At 39.3% G+C, this 16,351-nt stretch overlaps 1 protein-coding gene and 1 long non-coding RNA gene across 13 annotated transcripts in view; both read right to left on the reverse strand.

Moving 5' to 3' along the window:
* LOC309864468 overlaps window positions 1–16,351 on the reverse strand; it is a 664,253-nt gene that overhangs the window by 485,431 nt on the left and 162,471 nt on the right. The window lies entirely within an intron of this gene.
* Window positions 1–16,351, reverse strand: part of PKIB (cAMP-dependent protein kinase inhibitor beta) — a 108,988-nt gene that overhangs the window by 22,520 nt on the left and 70,117 nt on the right. For 6 of the 8 annotated variants that reach the window (XM_082730000.1, XM_082730003.1, XM_082730002.1 and 3 more), the window contains one exon: window positions 2,543–2,647. The exons of the other annotated variants lie outside the window; for them this stretch is intronic. In XM_082730000.1, the coding sequence (XP_082586126.1) occupies window positions 2,543–2,627 (85 nt within the window). In that variant the 5' untranslated portion in view covers window positions 2,628–2,647. Of the gene's footprint in view, window positions 1–2,542; window positions 2,648–16,351 lie in introns of those variants that run through there. 8 annotated transcript variants of the gene reach the window in all.

Here is a 16,351-nt window from a genome sequence, read left to right on the forward strand (position 1 = left end):
GGTTTTGCCACATTGTCACTGAACTGAGTATGTCACTCTTCAATAGCCTAAGCCTTATACTAGGAACTCAGTTTGATTTCCCAACTTGAGTGGTTCTTAAGTTTCTTTCCTTGTTCCCAGAGCATGGCTTTTTAAAATGGAAATTGTGAATTACTGGGGAACTCAGGGAACTGAGTACACCATTCACATGCCTCTAGATTTGGGATTTTTCATTGTTCTGGGATTATGACAAATAATCTTGTCAACATGAGCATCCATTTTTAAAAAGTTTTGAAGAGGGGGCACCTGTGTGGCTCAGTCAGTTAGGTGTCTAATTCTTGATTTTTGTTCAGTCATGATCTCAGGGTCATAAGCAAAAGCCCTGCATAGGGGGATCCATGATGGGCATGGAGTTTGCTTAAGATTCTCTCTCTCCCTCTCCCTCTTGTCCCTCCCCCAAGCATGTGTGCATGCTCTAAATAAATAAATAAGTAAAATCTTAAAAAAAATTTTTTTTTAAATATATCCTACATTGTAGAGCATTGTGTACTAGGGCTTTCTAAAGGACATTAAGTTTTCCATTATTTTATAAAAGGGAGTTCTAGTTAAGTTTCAATATTTTTTTAAAATAATGCTTACTATCTTGTTTGATGGTATAGTGGTAGAGACAAAGGGGTTTTGTTTTATTTTTATATTTTTTATTTATTTTTATTTATTTTTTATAAACATATAATGTATTTTTATCCCCAGGGGTACAGGTATGTGAATCGCCAGGTTTACACACTTCACAGCACTCACCAAAGCACATACCCTCCCCAATGTCCATAATCCCACCCCCTTCTCCCAAACCCCCTCCCCCCAGCAACCCTCAGTTTGTTTTGTGAGATTAAGAGTCACTTATGGTTTGTCTCTCTCCCAATCCCATCTTGTTTCATTCATTCTTCTCCTACCCCCTTAACCCCCCAGGATCATATATATATATATATATTTTTTTATATAAACATATATTTTTATTCCCAGGGGTACAGGTCTGTGAATCACCAGGTTTACACACTTCACAGCACTCACCAAAGCACATACCCTCCCCAATGTCCACAACCGCACCCCCTCCCCTAAACCCCCTCCCCCCAGCAACCCTCAGTTTGTTTTGTGAGATTAAGAGTCACTTATGGTTTGTCTCCCTCCCAGTCCCATCTTGTTTCATTCATTCTTCTCCTACCCCCTTAACCCCCATGTTTTTATATTTTAAGTGATCTCTATATCCAACATGGGGCTCAAACTTATAACCCTATGATCAAGAGTTGGATTCTCTACCACCTGTGCCAGCCAGGTGTTCCTCAATAATTTTTTTATCCAAGTAATAGCAAGATACTCATTTTATTCAGTCAAAAAACAGATGTACAATGATATAAATGCATTATTCTTTAACAGAACTGATTTTAATCCACAGATCCCTGTTTTTCTTTCAGAGAAGAAAACAGTCTTGTGATTTCAAGTGTAATCATTCATTTCCACATTAAAATTTATTCTCTCAAGGGTAAATTTCCAACCAATTCACAATCATACACAGAATTCATTTCTCCATGTGGTGTAAAGCCTAAAATTAAGGCTCAATATTATATGCTGCCTTGACATATGGTAAAATTGGGAGGGCTTCTAATAGCCTAAATATAAAAGTTTCCCTCCCCACTCTGTTCTCAAGGATAAGGTATGCTAGCCAAACAATCAGAGGGACCAGGCACAGTTCCTATTTATCCTTTTGCAAGCCTGTGGAATATTCAAACAAACCAATCATATCACCTTGTAAAGAACCAGGAGGCATCACACACTCATATTACTACAAAGTAGGCCTCTTATTGTCCTCGGTTGGTTACTCTGTGTCTAAGTACAATCCCTGTGAAGCCCTGTATGGCCTTCAGTATCCTTCTCCCTGAGCTATCAATATATGTGACTAAAAATTTGCTGTCAATCTCATCTGTCCAGTGGCAAGTGCTGAGTGTCTGGCTATTCCCATACCCACAGGACAGGAATCTCTCCCTTACCAATGGGGCGAATAAGAAACCACTGTGTCCCAAACCACATGACATGCTCCACCATGACTGAGGACACCTGGTCAGCCTCAATTAACTGCTCTTGGTTAACTAAACTGATTCTGTGATATGGTAAGTCTGCCTGGGAAGGAATAGCTAATTGCTGGCAGATCTGGGCTATGTCCTGTGTGGTATTCTGTTGTCTTTGCTAGGCGTTGCCATCACTTTCCACCCTAAAACTCTCTTGTCCCCAAGATGAGAATCATTATTTCACTGCATCCTGCTATAACCTGGTGATGTCAGGTTTAGTCTGTTTGGCAGGTCGTCTTTGTTTACCAAGGATCAGCCTAAGTCACTGTGTCTGGCCTGGTGACTATCATCAGCTGCTTGGGAAGCTATACAGATATTGTAATTGTGCACCTCTGGGACAGGCCCACAGATAGCCTTTTTGTGATATTTGTGGAAAGAAAGTAGATCACCACCCCATAGAGAATTAAGCATGGTATCCCAGTTGTTCATGCAAGGGTAGTGACCTTGCTGGTTTCCTGTGCTGCTGCTCCCCTTGCCACTGTTGCTTGCGCTCTCCTGACCCTCAGGAGTATCGAGGTGCACATCCATCTTGGCCTGTGGCCCAGGGGCTGGTGAAAAAAAAAAAGGTGGGGGAGGAAGGAACATTGGTACTCAACTGCTCTCCCAAAATAAAACTCACAGCCAGTGTACCTAGGCTTTGCTCAGTATTTCTGTCTACCAACACACCAAAGGGCTAATCTTGCAATCATTGGCCTTATGGTCTCCATCCAAGCCATAGACAAAATAAGTTTACTGGATGTGGACCTTGATTCCAGGAAGACTGGAATTCCCTGGACAAAGAGGCAACCCCCGACAAAGAAGGCTATCAAGCTCCTGAAACTTTCCCCATAAATACCCCGAAGGGGTGCACTATAGGTGATTGTGCAGACAGAAACTGAAAACTGCAACTTTACATGGCTAAAAACCTAAAATATTTCAAATTTGTGGAATTTGAACAGAGGAAAAAAAGAAAGAAAGAATTCCACATGACAGAGGAGGTGGGGCCACAGCAGAGGAGGGTTTTGATCCAACAAGCCTGGTAGTAGACCACTCTGCTGCTCCCCATGTGTCTGTTGCAACAAAGACCCTAATCCTCCACAAAACACCCACGGCACCCTTGTGGCATCATGAAGGGGTTAATTCAAACTGAATTTAAGCCCACGGTCTATAAACCAACTACTGCTATTGGGGATGTCCCCAACCTCGATGATACTGATTTGAGGTTCTCTGGGGAAAGAAACTTATAAGTATGATGGGAGTAGAGAGCACCATTCCCCACCTCACCCTCATTCCTCACCTATATCCGGTGACCAAATAATAATAATAAGATAAATAAAAAAAAAAGAAAAGAAAGAAAGAATGCTGGATACAAGGAGAGAAAACCAACAAGAAACAACTTAAAACAAAGGTCCACAATTTGACCTCACTGGAAATCCAAAATTTACTAGAAACATTTATATAGCAAAAAATAAAAGGACACTGATTTGTGTGCCTTTATAATATATATTCTGAATTAATTTTCTAAAGATTTATTTATTTATTTAAGAGAGAGAGAGAGAGGTGAGGGAGGGGCAGGAGGAGAGAATCTCTAAGCAGACCTCCTGCTCTGCCTAGAACCAACATGGGGTTCAATCCCATGACCTTAACTGAAACCAAGAGTTGAATGCTTAACTGACTGAGCCACCAAGACACCCCTGAATTAATTTTACTATCTGCAGAAATTCATCAATTGATCTTAACAAATACTAAGGCTAAAATTACAGTTATACCTTGAATCCCACTATAATAAACATGGTATCCCCTACCATGAGGGAGTTACTAAATATAAGGTAGAACACAAAGAGGTATGACTCTCCTTAACTATAGGAAATTCTGTCTAGCTTAAATTCCCTATGGCTATAGTACTCATTGCCCTAAAATATCCCATAGTGAGCATGGATACTCTGACCCAATAAAAAATAGATGAAAATTACTGGCTTAACAAAATAAGAACTCATGACCCATCCCTTACTCTCTACTCCCTCAACCTCATTAAATAGTTAACATGACTCAATGTAATTTAAAACAAGGTCCTCAAGGATTAAAAACTTGCTGTTTAACAGGTAATGAGTGAATCCTTCCCTGATTCCATTGGTATTCCATTTAACAGCCTTATTTGGCTTGTTCCTTAAATCTGGAACAAATGAATGGTGGCCTGTAGTTGATTGCTGCAACTGTAATGCCACATGTCATCCCAGTAAGGTCTCTACAGCCAACAACCTAATTACTGAAATTTCTGACTCCATCCAATCAGCACTGGGATCCATGTTCAGCGAGGTGTCTGCTTGGGATTCTCTCTCTCCATCTATCTCTGCACCTCCCCACTCCTATGCTCTGTAAATAAATAAATAAAATCTTAAAAAGCAAAAAAAAAAAAAAAAAAAAAAAAGATAGAAAAGAAAAAAACAAACAGGTATTGACCTTCTCAGCACTCACATGGTTAAGACAATTTCACCATCTTTAGTCCCTTTTGGGTTCTGGGGGTAACATATTCTTCAATAACAAATTTTACTTAATGTCACTAAAATTGTTATTTAAAAATTAGTTCACCTTGAAAGGGGATCCCACCAATAAAAGTCTCTAAAAATCTGTCCAAACTGAAATCAACAGGCACCCCAGTTTGTTCCCTCAGAAACTTCTTCACCAGAGAGGCTTTAGTATCCATCTTTCATAGCTCCTAGAGTTTCTGGACCACCTATGCTGGCCATAAGTTGCCCATGGAGTTCTGATGCAAGAAAGTGTCTTTCCTGGCTTGGCATTATATACCATTAAAATGGCAATTATTGGCCATATAGTGGGTTTTTCTGGAAATAAAGCTCTCATAAACTTTGAGCCTATGATGTGCTGTACCTGGCTAGCCGTTAAGCCTTGAGTCATTAAAGAAGCACCCCAAAAGCTCAGCATAGCTTCTGAGCCTTCCTTGCTACTGGATAAACTCAAACCTGGACCCTCTGATATAACCCACCTGCAGAAGGGGTGTCCTGGCTTCAGTCTCTCGACAGATGCCACAATGCTGATAGAGGCCATGTCATTCCCAGAGCCCTAAGCTACTTGGCAAGCCCGTTAGAATCAAATGAATCACTGGTACTGGGAGTTCATACATTTTACTGATGATATCACCACCATCATATATCAGTGGAGAGCCGCTGTTTTCATCCCTTAACCAGAATGTCCCTAATAAAGGGGAAAACCTAAGGGTCAGGATGATTGGTACACCTTAGGCAGTAACAACTGGCCCCATCTGTACATTTTTGTACATTGCCTAAGAGTTGCCTCCTTTTTTGTAAAGAACTCTGGGAATCTCTTCACAGATACCTAAAATAAAAAATCAAGGTAACAGATTTCTCTACACGTACCAAGACTACAATACAAAGCTTCACGAGGATACCCCTTATCCCCTTTGGAGTTCTAAGTACACTAATAGTGACCAAAGCACTCATTTCACTTGTCAGAATACATAATACTGGGATCTTGAAGAAAGCATTCAAACTTTCAGCTCCTCTATAGGACCCAGGCAGCCAGCCCCAGGCAGCAAGTTCAATTGAGAGGCTGAAAGGGCTCCTCAAAGTACTATTTAAGTCACAAAGTAAAAAATTCATGCCTGCCGACCCCTGAGGATATCCACTTTTTACAATAATGCCACACAGATTTCTGCCTTGCCATGTGATAAAATAGACCGCACATGGCCTAACCACAAGTTCCCTCCCCACACTGCCCTTGTAGATAAGGCCCCTTTGCCAAACAACCCTCCCTCTATCAAAGGGACCAAACACAATTCCTCTAATCCCTGAGTAGCAGATTTCAGTTTCCTGACTGCCTGCAGAATTATTCAGACAAGCCAATCATATCTTCCCACATGAACCAAGAGGAACCCCAGATTCTTTTTTTTTTCTTTAAGATTTTTATTTATTTATTTGACAGAGAGAGATGAAGCAAGAGCAAGGGGAGAGAGAGAAGCAGGCTTGATCTCAGGACCCTGAGATCATGACTGAGCCAATGGCCACTCAATCAACTGAGATACCCAGGTGCCCTGGAACCCTACTTTCTTACTACTATAGAGCCTGCCTCCCACAGCCCTGTTGTTCACTCTGTTCCCAAGTACATGCCCTAGGTAAACTTTTTGTTAGGGGGGAGGGTAATTTTAGACTATTTAATTGCTTATTTATTTATTTTTCCTGTATCCTATCTTTGCGGTTCTAGTTGGCATTTTGTGGAAAGACATTTTATGATTACAAAGGAGAGGACCCCCCCAATAAATGCAACAAAGGAAATATACTATTAGATTCCCTGGGGTAATTGACTAGGGATGGCAATGTATTTATCAGGCTGTTTAGTCATTTTTCTTTTTTTTTTTTTTTAAAGATTTTAATTATTTATTTGACAGAGAGAGAGATGACAAGTAGGCAGAGATGGGGAAGCAGGCTCCCCGAAGAGCAGAGAGCTCGATGTGGGGCTCGATCCCAGAACTCTGGGATTATGACCGGAGCCGAAGGCAGAGGCTTTAACCCACAGAGCCACCCAGGCGCCCCTGTTTAGTCATTTTGTACAGTAAGACAAGTATGCATTTTACTCTAAAATTCTGAACTTTCCCCTTGAAAGCTGTAACTATGATTTTGTGACCTTCGTCAAGCTGCCCCAGCTATATACACCTTGGCTCAAAGATCCTTTAGCTCAGTAGCTGCTAAATGATCAGGCACTCTGCTTCACCCATCTGCTCTTCCATGGAATTTTTTAATAAGCTTTGGATACTTTCTTTTTATAGCTTTGCCAACATAATCATAACACATCCTAACACCAGGCAGTGTAAATTAATTCCTCTTCTGTCTTATGAGCCACTTCACAGAGAAGAATCAGATTTTCACCTTAACGCTTGATTAAATTGTGGAAAGAAGACGACCAAAAAATAGGTCTCTTGGAAAACTATCTCACTTATGCCAGCCTGGAGATTAAAAGTAAATTTAAAGCAAATTAGCTCTTTCTAAGATTTATTTATTTTTGTAAGTCTTGATGGGGGGAAGGGAGAAAAATAGAGAAAGAGAGGGGGGCAAGGGTGGGTAAAAAGCCTATTTAACGAAAATTAATCTTATGCCAGATGAACTAGAGATTCCCAAATTTACCTGCCCATCAGGCTCACCTGGGTGGTCAGTTAACAATACAGACTAGAACCTCCAACTCAGTGTGTTTAACACCACGTGCATTGTAAGCACCCAGGGAGATTCATGCTGTCACACAAGTCTGAGAATGACTGAACTGGAATCGAGGTTATTTATAAGCTATTGGGCTTCAGGGTCTAACAGCATGTATGACCCCAAAGAATGGTTGTTTTAGCAAAGTATACCAATGCATATGCACAACCTTAGAGATCTATTCATCCAATCTCCAAAGTTATTGCAAATTTTCTTGTAGCAGATTAAAAATTAAATCACTAGATTTTTCCAGACCTGCTCTATTAGGACATATACTGATGGTCTTGGCTGTATTAGTCATCCCCTGGGCTTTTTCACCATTCACTCTAACAGTCAACCTTAAAGTCCACCTCTAGATAAGTTTAATATATTTAAGTTTATATATATATATATATATATATAGTTTAATATATTTTTCATGATACATTCTGTGTGGATGATTTGTTTTACCCCTAAAAGACCATAACTCCTGGAAGGAAAGAAAAATACATTCTACGTGTGGACAGTGGATAGTAGTTGTTCAATGAGTGCTTTCCAAATGAAATGCAATCCACATCATTTGTAAATCCTGTCTGAGCAGATAGGAAGCTTATGTTATCAAACCTGAAAGCAGTCTTTGGCATTTCAAGCATTAGTACACTTATACTCTAGGCCTGGCAATATTTCTGAATCAAGAAGGATGTTGTAAGTCAACATAACACTCTGATCCATTTCACATCATATTTCTTTTTTATCTTTTTTTAAGATTTTATTTATTTGACAGAGAGAGAAACATAAGCAGGGCGGAGGGGCAGACGCAGGGAAGAAGCAGACATCCTGATGAGCAAAGAGCCCAATGTGGGACTCCAACCCAGGATGCTGGGATCATGACCGGAGCCAAAGGCAGACACTTAACTGACTGAGTCACCCAAGGCACATTAAATTCTGGAAAGAAGAAGACCAAAAAATATGTCTCTTGGAAGGTTCAAAAGAAGGTAGACCTTTTGCACCCCAATTTCACATCAGATTTCTCATTGTTATACTTTGATATTTGAGTAAGGATGCTGAAGAATTTCAGTATAGAAAAATTATCCCAAATCCATCATTAAAATAACCAAAGAAAATACTAAAAAGCTAGTTCATTTGTAATAATCTGAAAAGTAGTGTAACTATAGACACTTTTAAAGATCTTCACTAGCAGGAGAAGCAGAGGAGGAAGGAAGCATGGAAACATGGATACACTGAAGATAGCAAAAACAACCGCTCACCAAAGATTGTTTATCTGGAAAGTCAGCCTGAGGAGCCAGAACACTCTGGACAATATTGACCAAGATATCTTTGGATCTTTCAAAGAGATTGTAAAAAACAATGGACTAAGAAAAAGCTAGGGTTGAAGAAGAATTCGCTTAATTCAACTAATATTTGGAGAGCATCATTTATAAATGTGCATCTTCTGAATAAAAAAATCAGAAGCAATCTTTTGAATTGCTTCAACAGCTGTTTGTAAGAGGATAAATACTGTGAATGAATCTATGAAGGCAGTGAAGTAAGGGAAACAAACATTACATGATTACATTAAAACACATTTAGAGCACAATTTCATTACAACAGGCAGCACTGCCTTTAGTCAATTGCAGACTCTCCCAGACCAACAGCTTTGCACCCTTCACAGTCTTCCTTCATCAGTTTTCTCCTCTTCTCCTGACCCCCCCTGTAGACCTTCCAATGTCCTCTTCCTTTTTATCCTATTCAGAGCAACTCTTGGAAAAATTTGCTTAATTCATTCACAGAAATATGCTGTGTGGTTCCCTACAAGAAAAACTCCAAAGTCTTAGACCAAAGAATCAAATTGTCAATGGCGGCACTTCTGCAAATTAGTTAATAGAAAAGAAGTGTTATTTGGAAAAGTGGGGGGAAGACTTTTCTGAATTATCAGCATTTTATCTTCTGCCCAAGTTTAAGGTTGGGGCAGGGAGGCTGAAGTTGCATCTGTGTTTTTAGCAAGACCAATTACACACCATCAGGCAGATTCCTCAACCTCTTTGAGCCTCAGTTTACCCTAACCCTGTCTTGTTATCTCTCCTCAATGACTAAATCCTTTATCTTCCATTTGCAGTGCAGGCAGGAGAACCTAGATCTTTAGGGTTTTAAGTTGCTTTTAGCTGTCTCCTCTTTCACTCCTCTTACCTTCACACAAATCTGCCTAAATCCACCTAAGCTTCCCAATCACTCATCAAAAGCAGCCAGAAACTAAACAGGAAAGTAGTCATTAAAGCATATTGTAATTATAAGGATTTATAAACCAATTTGTTTCACTTTCAAGACCTATGGACTAGGTACATTTATTGCAACAACTTCAAAACTTGGAATTTTTTGAGCTAAATGGATAAAAACTAAAAATATATTTTACTTGCACTAAAAAGTATGAGCTTAAAGAAAAACTAATCAGTATGTACACCATAGCTCTTGTTTCATTTGAATGAGGAATGTTCTTATTCAAGTCACTCTTGTGTCACCAGGAGACTGTCCCTGGGTCTTTGAGTCTCCGAAGAGAGGACGAAGCTACATACTCCACCTCAGAGTAGTAAGGTTTCTGAAAACCAGGAAGTCTTGCATATTGGGGACTGCAGGATGGTGACAATAATCATGCACATAATAATCATACATCACATTGTATGGAGAGAAGCACATTCTGGCATTTTCAGAAGCCCCATTAGGAAATAATGAAAACAATACAGATGTTCATGAGTCTTTTTTATACCTACCTATGTGTGTGACTTTCCCCAGCAAATCATCCATGAGGCATGGAGAGAAAGCAGAGCTGCCTGTCTTCTGTTAACTTAAATAGTCTTCATATTTTAAAATATTAATTGCCAAAATTAAAATTCAAAACCTGTTTCCTAGTCAATTCTATATCAGAAGGCTTTCTGTAGTCTGAAAACATCATGTTTCTTTGATGTGTTTTTAAGCTAGCCCAGTCATAACAATATTTTCATTGAGTATTTTTTTTCCCATAAACATCAAGTTGAGTGGGCATTTTGCCTCTAGTTAATGCATAGAGTAAACTCTTTGGAGTTTAATAATCTTCCTTTTCTTTTGATACTTTCTGTAATTTGCCTCAAGATTTTTCTGGGGAACATATATTGAAATAGTCTCATCTTTGTTTCTCATACACATAGTAATAATTATAAATGTAAGTAGAATTTTTGGCCTCTTTAAAATTGCATTTTTAAAATATTATCTGCACCCTGACACAGTTTCTTCCTTTAAATTATCTTAGTGTTAACTCTTATTTTTAAAGTTAAATGTAGTAATGGAAACATATGATTCAACTCCTAATTCTATCACCATCTATAACTGGGGACAAGTGACTAATTTTTCATAACACATTTTTAATGACCTGTGAAGTTCAGTAGCTGGGTGGAAATTAATAAGTGTGTTTCCTGCTTTTAAGGATATATAGAAATATTTCAATAGGCTAATTTAAAAAATCGAGATGTAACATTTTGCACAAGGCATTCAAATGTTTATTCTGACCTTGACCACAGCAGTCTAGTTTTTTTCTCTATTTTTCAGTTTCTTTTTTTAAAAAAGATTGTATTTACTTATTTGTGTGTGTGTGTGTGTGTGTGTGAGAGAGAGAGAGAGAGAGAGAGAGAGAGAGAGACTGCATGAGCAGGGAGGGGGCAGAGGGAGCTGAGCAGGGAGCCTAGTGCAGGGCTTGATCCCAGGTTCCTGGGATCATGACCTGAGCCAAAGGTAAACCCTTAACTGACTGAGCCACACATGTGTCCTCTATTTTACAATTTCATAGAGTTGATGCAAAGCCAAGCTACTCAATGCTACTGAAGACAGTCCAGAGAAAAGCAAAACAATAGACATTCCATAAGTAACTTGGAGATACCTGAGAATTCTGGAGTCAGAAGGAGTTTAGTCAACAGTAAATAATAAACAATTAAATTAATGAGAAAGCAATCCTGGTTTCAAAGATGAGAAAAAGGAGACCAAATTGCTGGTATGACAGAGATTTCATTAATTTCAGAATCAAGTCTAGACATCATGTCACTGGACATCTGGGCTTATATTTATCCCACAATAATTATGATTTCTAATTTTTTCAAGGACAAAACCATTTTTTTAACATCAGATCACCTATGGACATGGTGGATGTAATTTGCAACAGGAAAAGACCAAGCCTTTGGGTGCACATAGGAGAAGAAGGTAGACCTTTTGCTCCCCATTCCATGAAGGTTATGCCTTCATGTGCGTAAGGGAAGGTTTCTGATTGCAAAATCTCTTAGGGAAAGACATCTCCATATCCCAACTCTGTTCTGTGCTTAGAAGTCAATCTATGTTCTTCTGAGACTTTGTGAAACTAATCATTTACCCTTTCAATTAGAAAGCCCTCTTGCTTGGGAGTAGATTGTTGGGGTAGAGGGTCATTAAATGATAATCCTACCTGGGAAGGATGATATTCAGACAATAACAGTTACTTATTGTAATTTTAAAGTTGTATATGCTAGGGTCTGAATGACATAATAACTTCTAGGATATAAAATCACAACATGTATTGATTTCTTTATGTGCAGAGAGAGGGATTCTAGCCTAGAGCCCAGGGAGGCAACTGCCAGTAGAAGGAGGATAGAAACCTGAAACAAGGCTAGACACTAAGAACAGAGCCAAGCAGTAGGGATCTCCCATTAATGGGCATAATGAACTGATTCTAGTAGTAATGATGTTGAATACCTAATACTAAGTTTCCCATCTCTGCACTATAATTCTCTCATATTATCCTCCAGTCTTGGGTGAACTTTACTATACACCACAACCATCCTAATGATATCTTTGCTTTGGGCAACAAAGAGAGGACCCTGAGGGCAATCCTAGTCTGATTTCAACTATAGAGTTTGGCAGCAGCATCAAAAAAGTTGTGGGAAACAGTAGAAAGTGGTGAGCAGAGAAACCAGAGCATCAGATGAGAAAAGTGAAGATAGCACTCAGGATGGAGTCCTAGAATCTGAAGATTCTCAGAAATACTAGGTGTGGAGAAAAAAAGTTGGTATACCTCGTAGTATGACAGATATAACTTGTTTATTGAGATTTAATGCAAAATGATGTCTCAGGATTGAAGAACCACATTTTTTAGATATCTGACTGAGATAATACATAACAGATGAAAAGATTCTATGAAACACAAATTCTCATTTTTATAACAATAACCTATATATTTAGAAAATGGTAATATATATGATATACAACAGTATTTATTTAGACACAGAGGCATAGATGGCTTGTGGACCCCTCTAATAATTCTGTAGAATCCCAGAAGACCAGGATCCCCATGTTGGTAAATGCTGGACTATATCATAAATTGTTGTCCTAGTGGCCAAAAACCTATTTCCTGTAACAGCTGGAACTTTAATCTCTAATAGATAAGCCTTCTTCCACCTGCCTTTAATTTGTCCCTTCCTCCATGTAGTATTACAAGCTATTCAAGCTAAAGAACTTTGTTGGGTGCTCATGTAATCTAATCCCTTCAGTTGGCTCTTCGAGATTCAAATGCTAGATAATCATAGTCAATGTTCATAGACAATTTGGGGGTGGGTGGGTCTCAGCAATGTATCTGTAGAATACATTGCAAAAATATCTTATGCTAGATTCCATCCCAGTCCAGCCCAATCATTTGTTCAGTCCTGAGTCTTGGTAGCCTATTTTGAACACTGACAGTCCACCACCACTTGAGGGCCAAGGGCTCACACATTAGTGGCATTCTTCACTAGGCCTAATCCAAGCCTTATTTGTTAGACTATGATCATCACATGGCAGAGAATCAATCTTGAGTGAAAAAAATAAAATATCACTCCTGAAAATTCCAAATTATTTTCAGCAAGGCTGGGATGGAAAAGTCTCATTTAATTAGCAAGTCCAATAAAGATGTGACATTTACAAACTAATTATAACACATTTCCATTCTTCATTGGTACACTGAATGATGACATATTGTTCTTTTATAGTTGCCATTTCCAAGTCTTAATTGCTTTGGTTTAATTGGTTTAATCCAAAAAATGTCAATTCAGTAATTACCACTATGCTGTTGGAATTAGCTTCATCTATCGTGCAAAAGAAAATTGACTTCAGAAAGGGAAAAACAATTATAATATAATACCAGGGGAAATACTATATCAACAAGATATTAAAAAACAATGTTGGGTGCCTGAGTGGCGCAGCGGGTTAAGCCTCTGCCTTCAGCTCAGGTCATGGTCTCAGGGTCCTGGGATTGAGCCCCACATCGGGCTCTCTGCTCAGCAGGGAGCCTGTTTCTTCTCTCTGCCTGCCTGTCTGTCTACTTGTGACCTCTGTCTGTCAAATAAATAAAATCTTTTAAAAAAGAAAAACACAAACAATGTTATATATAACTGAAATTATTTTATGGGAATATAGAAAATGTTCTTTTTTCAATTCTAAATAATATACCAAATAAATAATCAAATATAAATTAACTAATCCAGAAATGCATTCATTCTTTTGTAAATTTATTAATTTGCTTAGAAAATATCTATTGAGTGCCAATTATATGCCTGGCAAAACAGTTGTGGAACTACTTTCATGGAATCTAATGGGTGGGGAAAAAAATGAACACAAATCCATGTATAAATACAAATTGCGGTCTTAGGTGAAAAAATTGTTTTGTGAGTGTATCAGAACCTGATTCGTTGACAAGATTAGCTGAGATATGAAGAAAAGGCACTAACTGGTTGATACAGATACGGAAGACAAGTATTTCATGCAGAGGAGAAGAGCATAGCACACTTCAGAAGCTGAGGGAAGGCCAGTATGGCCTAAGTACAGAGAAGAAGGTAGAAAATGGCACAAGATGAAGTGGGTCAGTTAACAGGGGCTACACATCATTGGGGCATGTTAAGGTTTGTTCTATGCTAAAAGCAATGGAAAGTCATTGACATCTTTTAAGCAATAGCGCGATGATCAAAATTGAACTTTAAAAAGATCACTTCGGCACAGATTGAAAAGAAGAGTGGATTCAAGAGATGAGTTTGGAGACAACTGCAGTATTCCAGGTGAGAGATAATGACCGGTTAGAAGGTAGAGTTTATGCCTTCAATTTAACAATACATAAAGTCTAAAGTTATTTATGTTCTACAAGTGACCTATTTTCACAGAGTTACACAAATCAGGCTCAAAGGGAAGGGGGAGTGATAAAATAGAAGGTGCGGGTGCTTTAGAATGAAATGCACCTGGTTTAGCTCGGTCTGAACTTTTGGCTCCACTACTTATTAGCTAAGGGACCTTATACAAGGCATTAAGCTCTCTGAGCCTCAGCTTTCACATCTTTTGAGCACAGAATACTACCTCCCACAGCTGAGAAGACTAAGTGTGACAACGTGTGTGATATTCTCAGCATGTGGAAGGCCAGTTAGTATGAGGAGCCCCAGGACAGATCGGCTGGTTTCATCCCCTCATGTTAGAGATTCCCGAATTCCTTTTGAAGCTGGTTCCTCCCCCTGGGCTTCTTTCTCCATGAACAGACTAAAATTTACCCAGTTGCACAGGCCAGAAGCCCAGCAGGCATCCTTTTCCCTCACCTCTATGACCATCAAGTCATATAAATTCTATTCTCAAATAGCTATTTAATTGATGGAGCAACTTCTCTGCTCACTTTTCCTAACCTAGTTAAGGTCACCAACAACTTCAGACTGGAGTATCTCCTTCATCCTGCCTCAGTTTTCTTTTCCTCTTCCACTCTTTATGCTAGCCACGCAAATCTTACTATCTTAGTTCTTCGACTATTGCCCTTAAGCCAAGAAAAAGTAACCAAGTTCATTAGCACGACTAACAACACCCTGCATGATCTACATTCTGCTTATATATAAGCCTTGCCTTTTGGTTCTCCTCCCCTGTGGTCCAGCAGCTGAAAGAAACTGCTCCTCACTCAGGACTTGTAGCTCTCAGAAATACTCCCTTCACCTCCAGACTCAGGCCAGTGGATGGATGCAGTTTTCCTGGCGGGAGCATTCTCCTTCCAAAGCCTCTCTTCACTCATTCAATACCTCAAAACCGAGGTATTGAGGTAAGCTCAAAACTGAGGCTTTGGCTCAGATAGCACTTCACCTGGGAGGCACTTTTCTTCCACCTGACTGTATCTCAAAAATGTAGGGCAGCCTATAACTTGAATTTCATTATTTGAATGAATTCAGTGAGCACTCAAGTGGGGCCAGAGAAGTCTTACTGGATTGATGCAAGTCACATAGGTTGATATTGGTAGTGTGAGCAGAAGACCCAGGTCTCCTGCTACACGTTGCAGTGTCCCTTTCTCACCATCATGCCAACACCCACCTTATTCATCTCTGAGGGCATTAGCTCTCTTCATTAAGCCTTAGGAACATTCTCTTCAGGTGGTTGTAAAATGTTGCACATTTATCTTATGGGTTATGATTTTTTCACTCAAAAAAGACTGATGTCACTTCCTTTCCCAATATTTCTTTGACTCTCCTGATATGGTATCCTTGGCTACTGTAACACTCTCAAACACTCCTGCAGATTTGTTATATTGATTCCCTCCCCCATGATACTGAAAACTCTTCTGAAACCAGGACCACGCTAGCTTCATTTTGCATTTCAGGTACCCAAGACTGTTCTTGGAACATAGTAGTATTTAATATTTGTTGAACTTAATGGCACGCCAGAGCTAAATGGTGTCCAAATGAGGGCAAGTAACACGATGTAAAGAGTGCTAAAAGAAAATGATGCAAGAGTAAAATTACAGACAAAGCAATGATGGCTCCGCCATCTAGAGATAAAGATAGAAAAAGCAGATGACTCTGGCTAAGATAAAGAATCAGGAAGGCAACTGAGAAGATGGTGCCACTGCTGGGACAGGCTGCCTCTCCTGGGGAGTACCTTCAGTCCTTCAGTGGCCTTCCTGCCTCTTTGTTATTCAAGAGAGAGAACTGGAGATAGGAAGAAGCTGTCACTCTCAGAGAGCTGAACAGTTAAGTAGGAAAGCTGAATCACACAGCACTTTCTATGCCTGCCGGGAAGCCCACAGCCAGC

Source organism: Mustela nivalis (genome assembly GCF_964662115.1).
Source record: "Mustela nivalis genome assembly, chromosome: 5".
In the NCBI taxonomy this organism is placed as follows: domain Eukaryota; kingdom Metazoa; phylum Chordata; class Mammalia; order Carnivora; family Mustelidae; genus Mustela; species Mustela nivalis.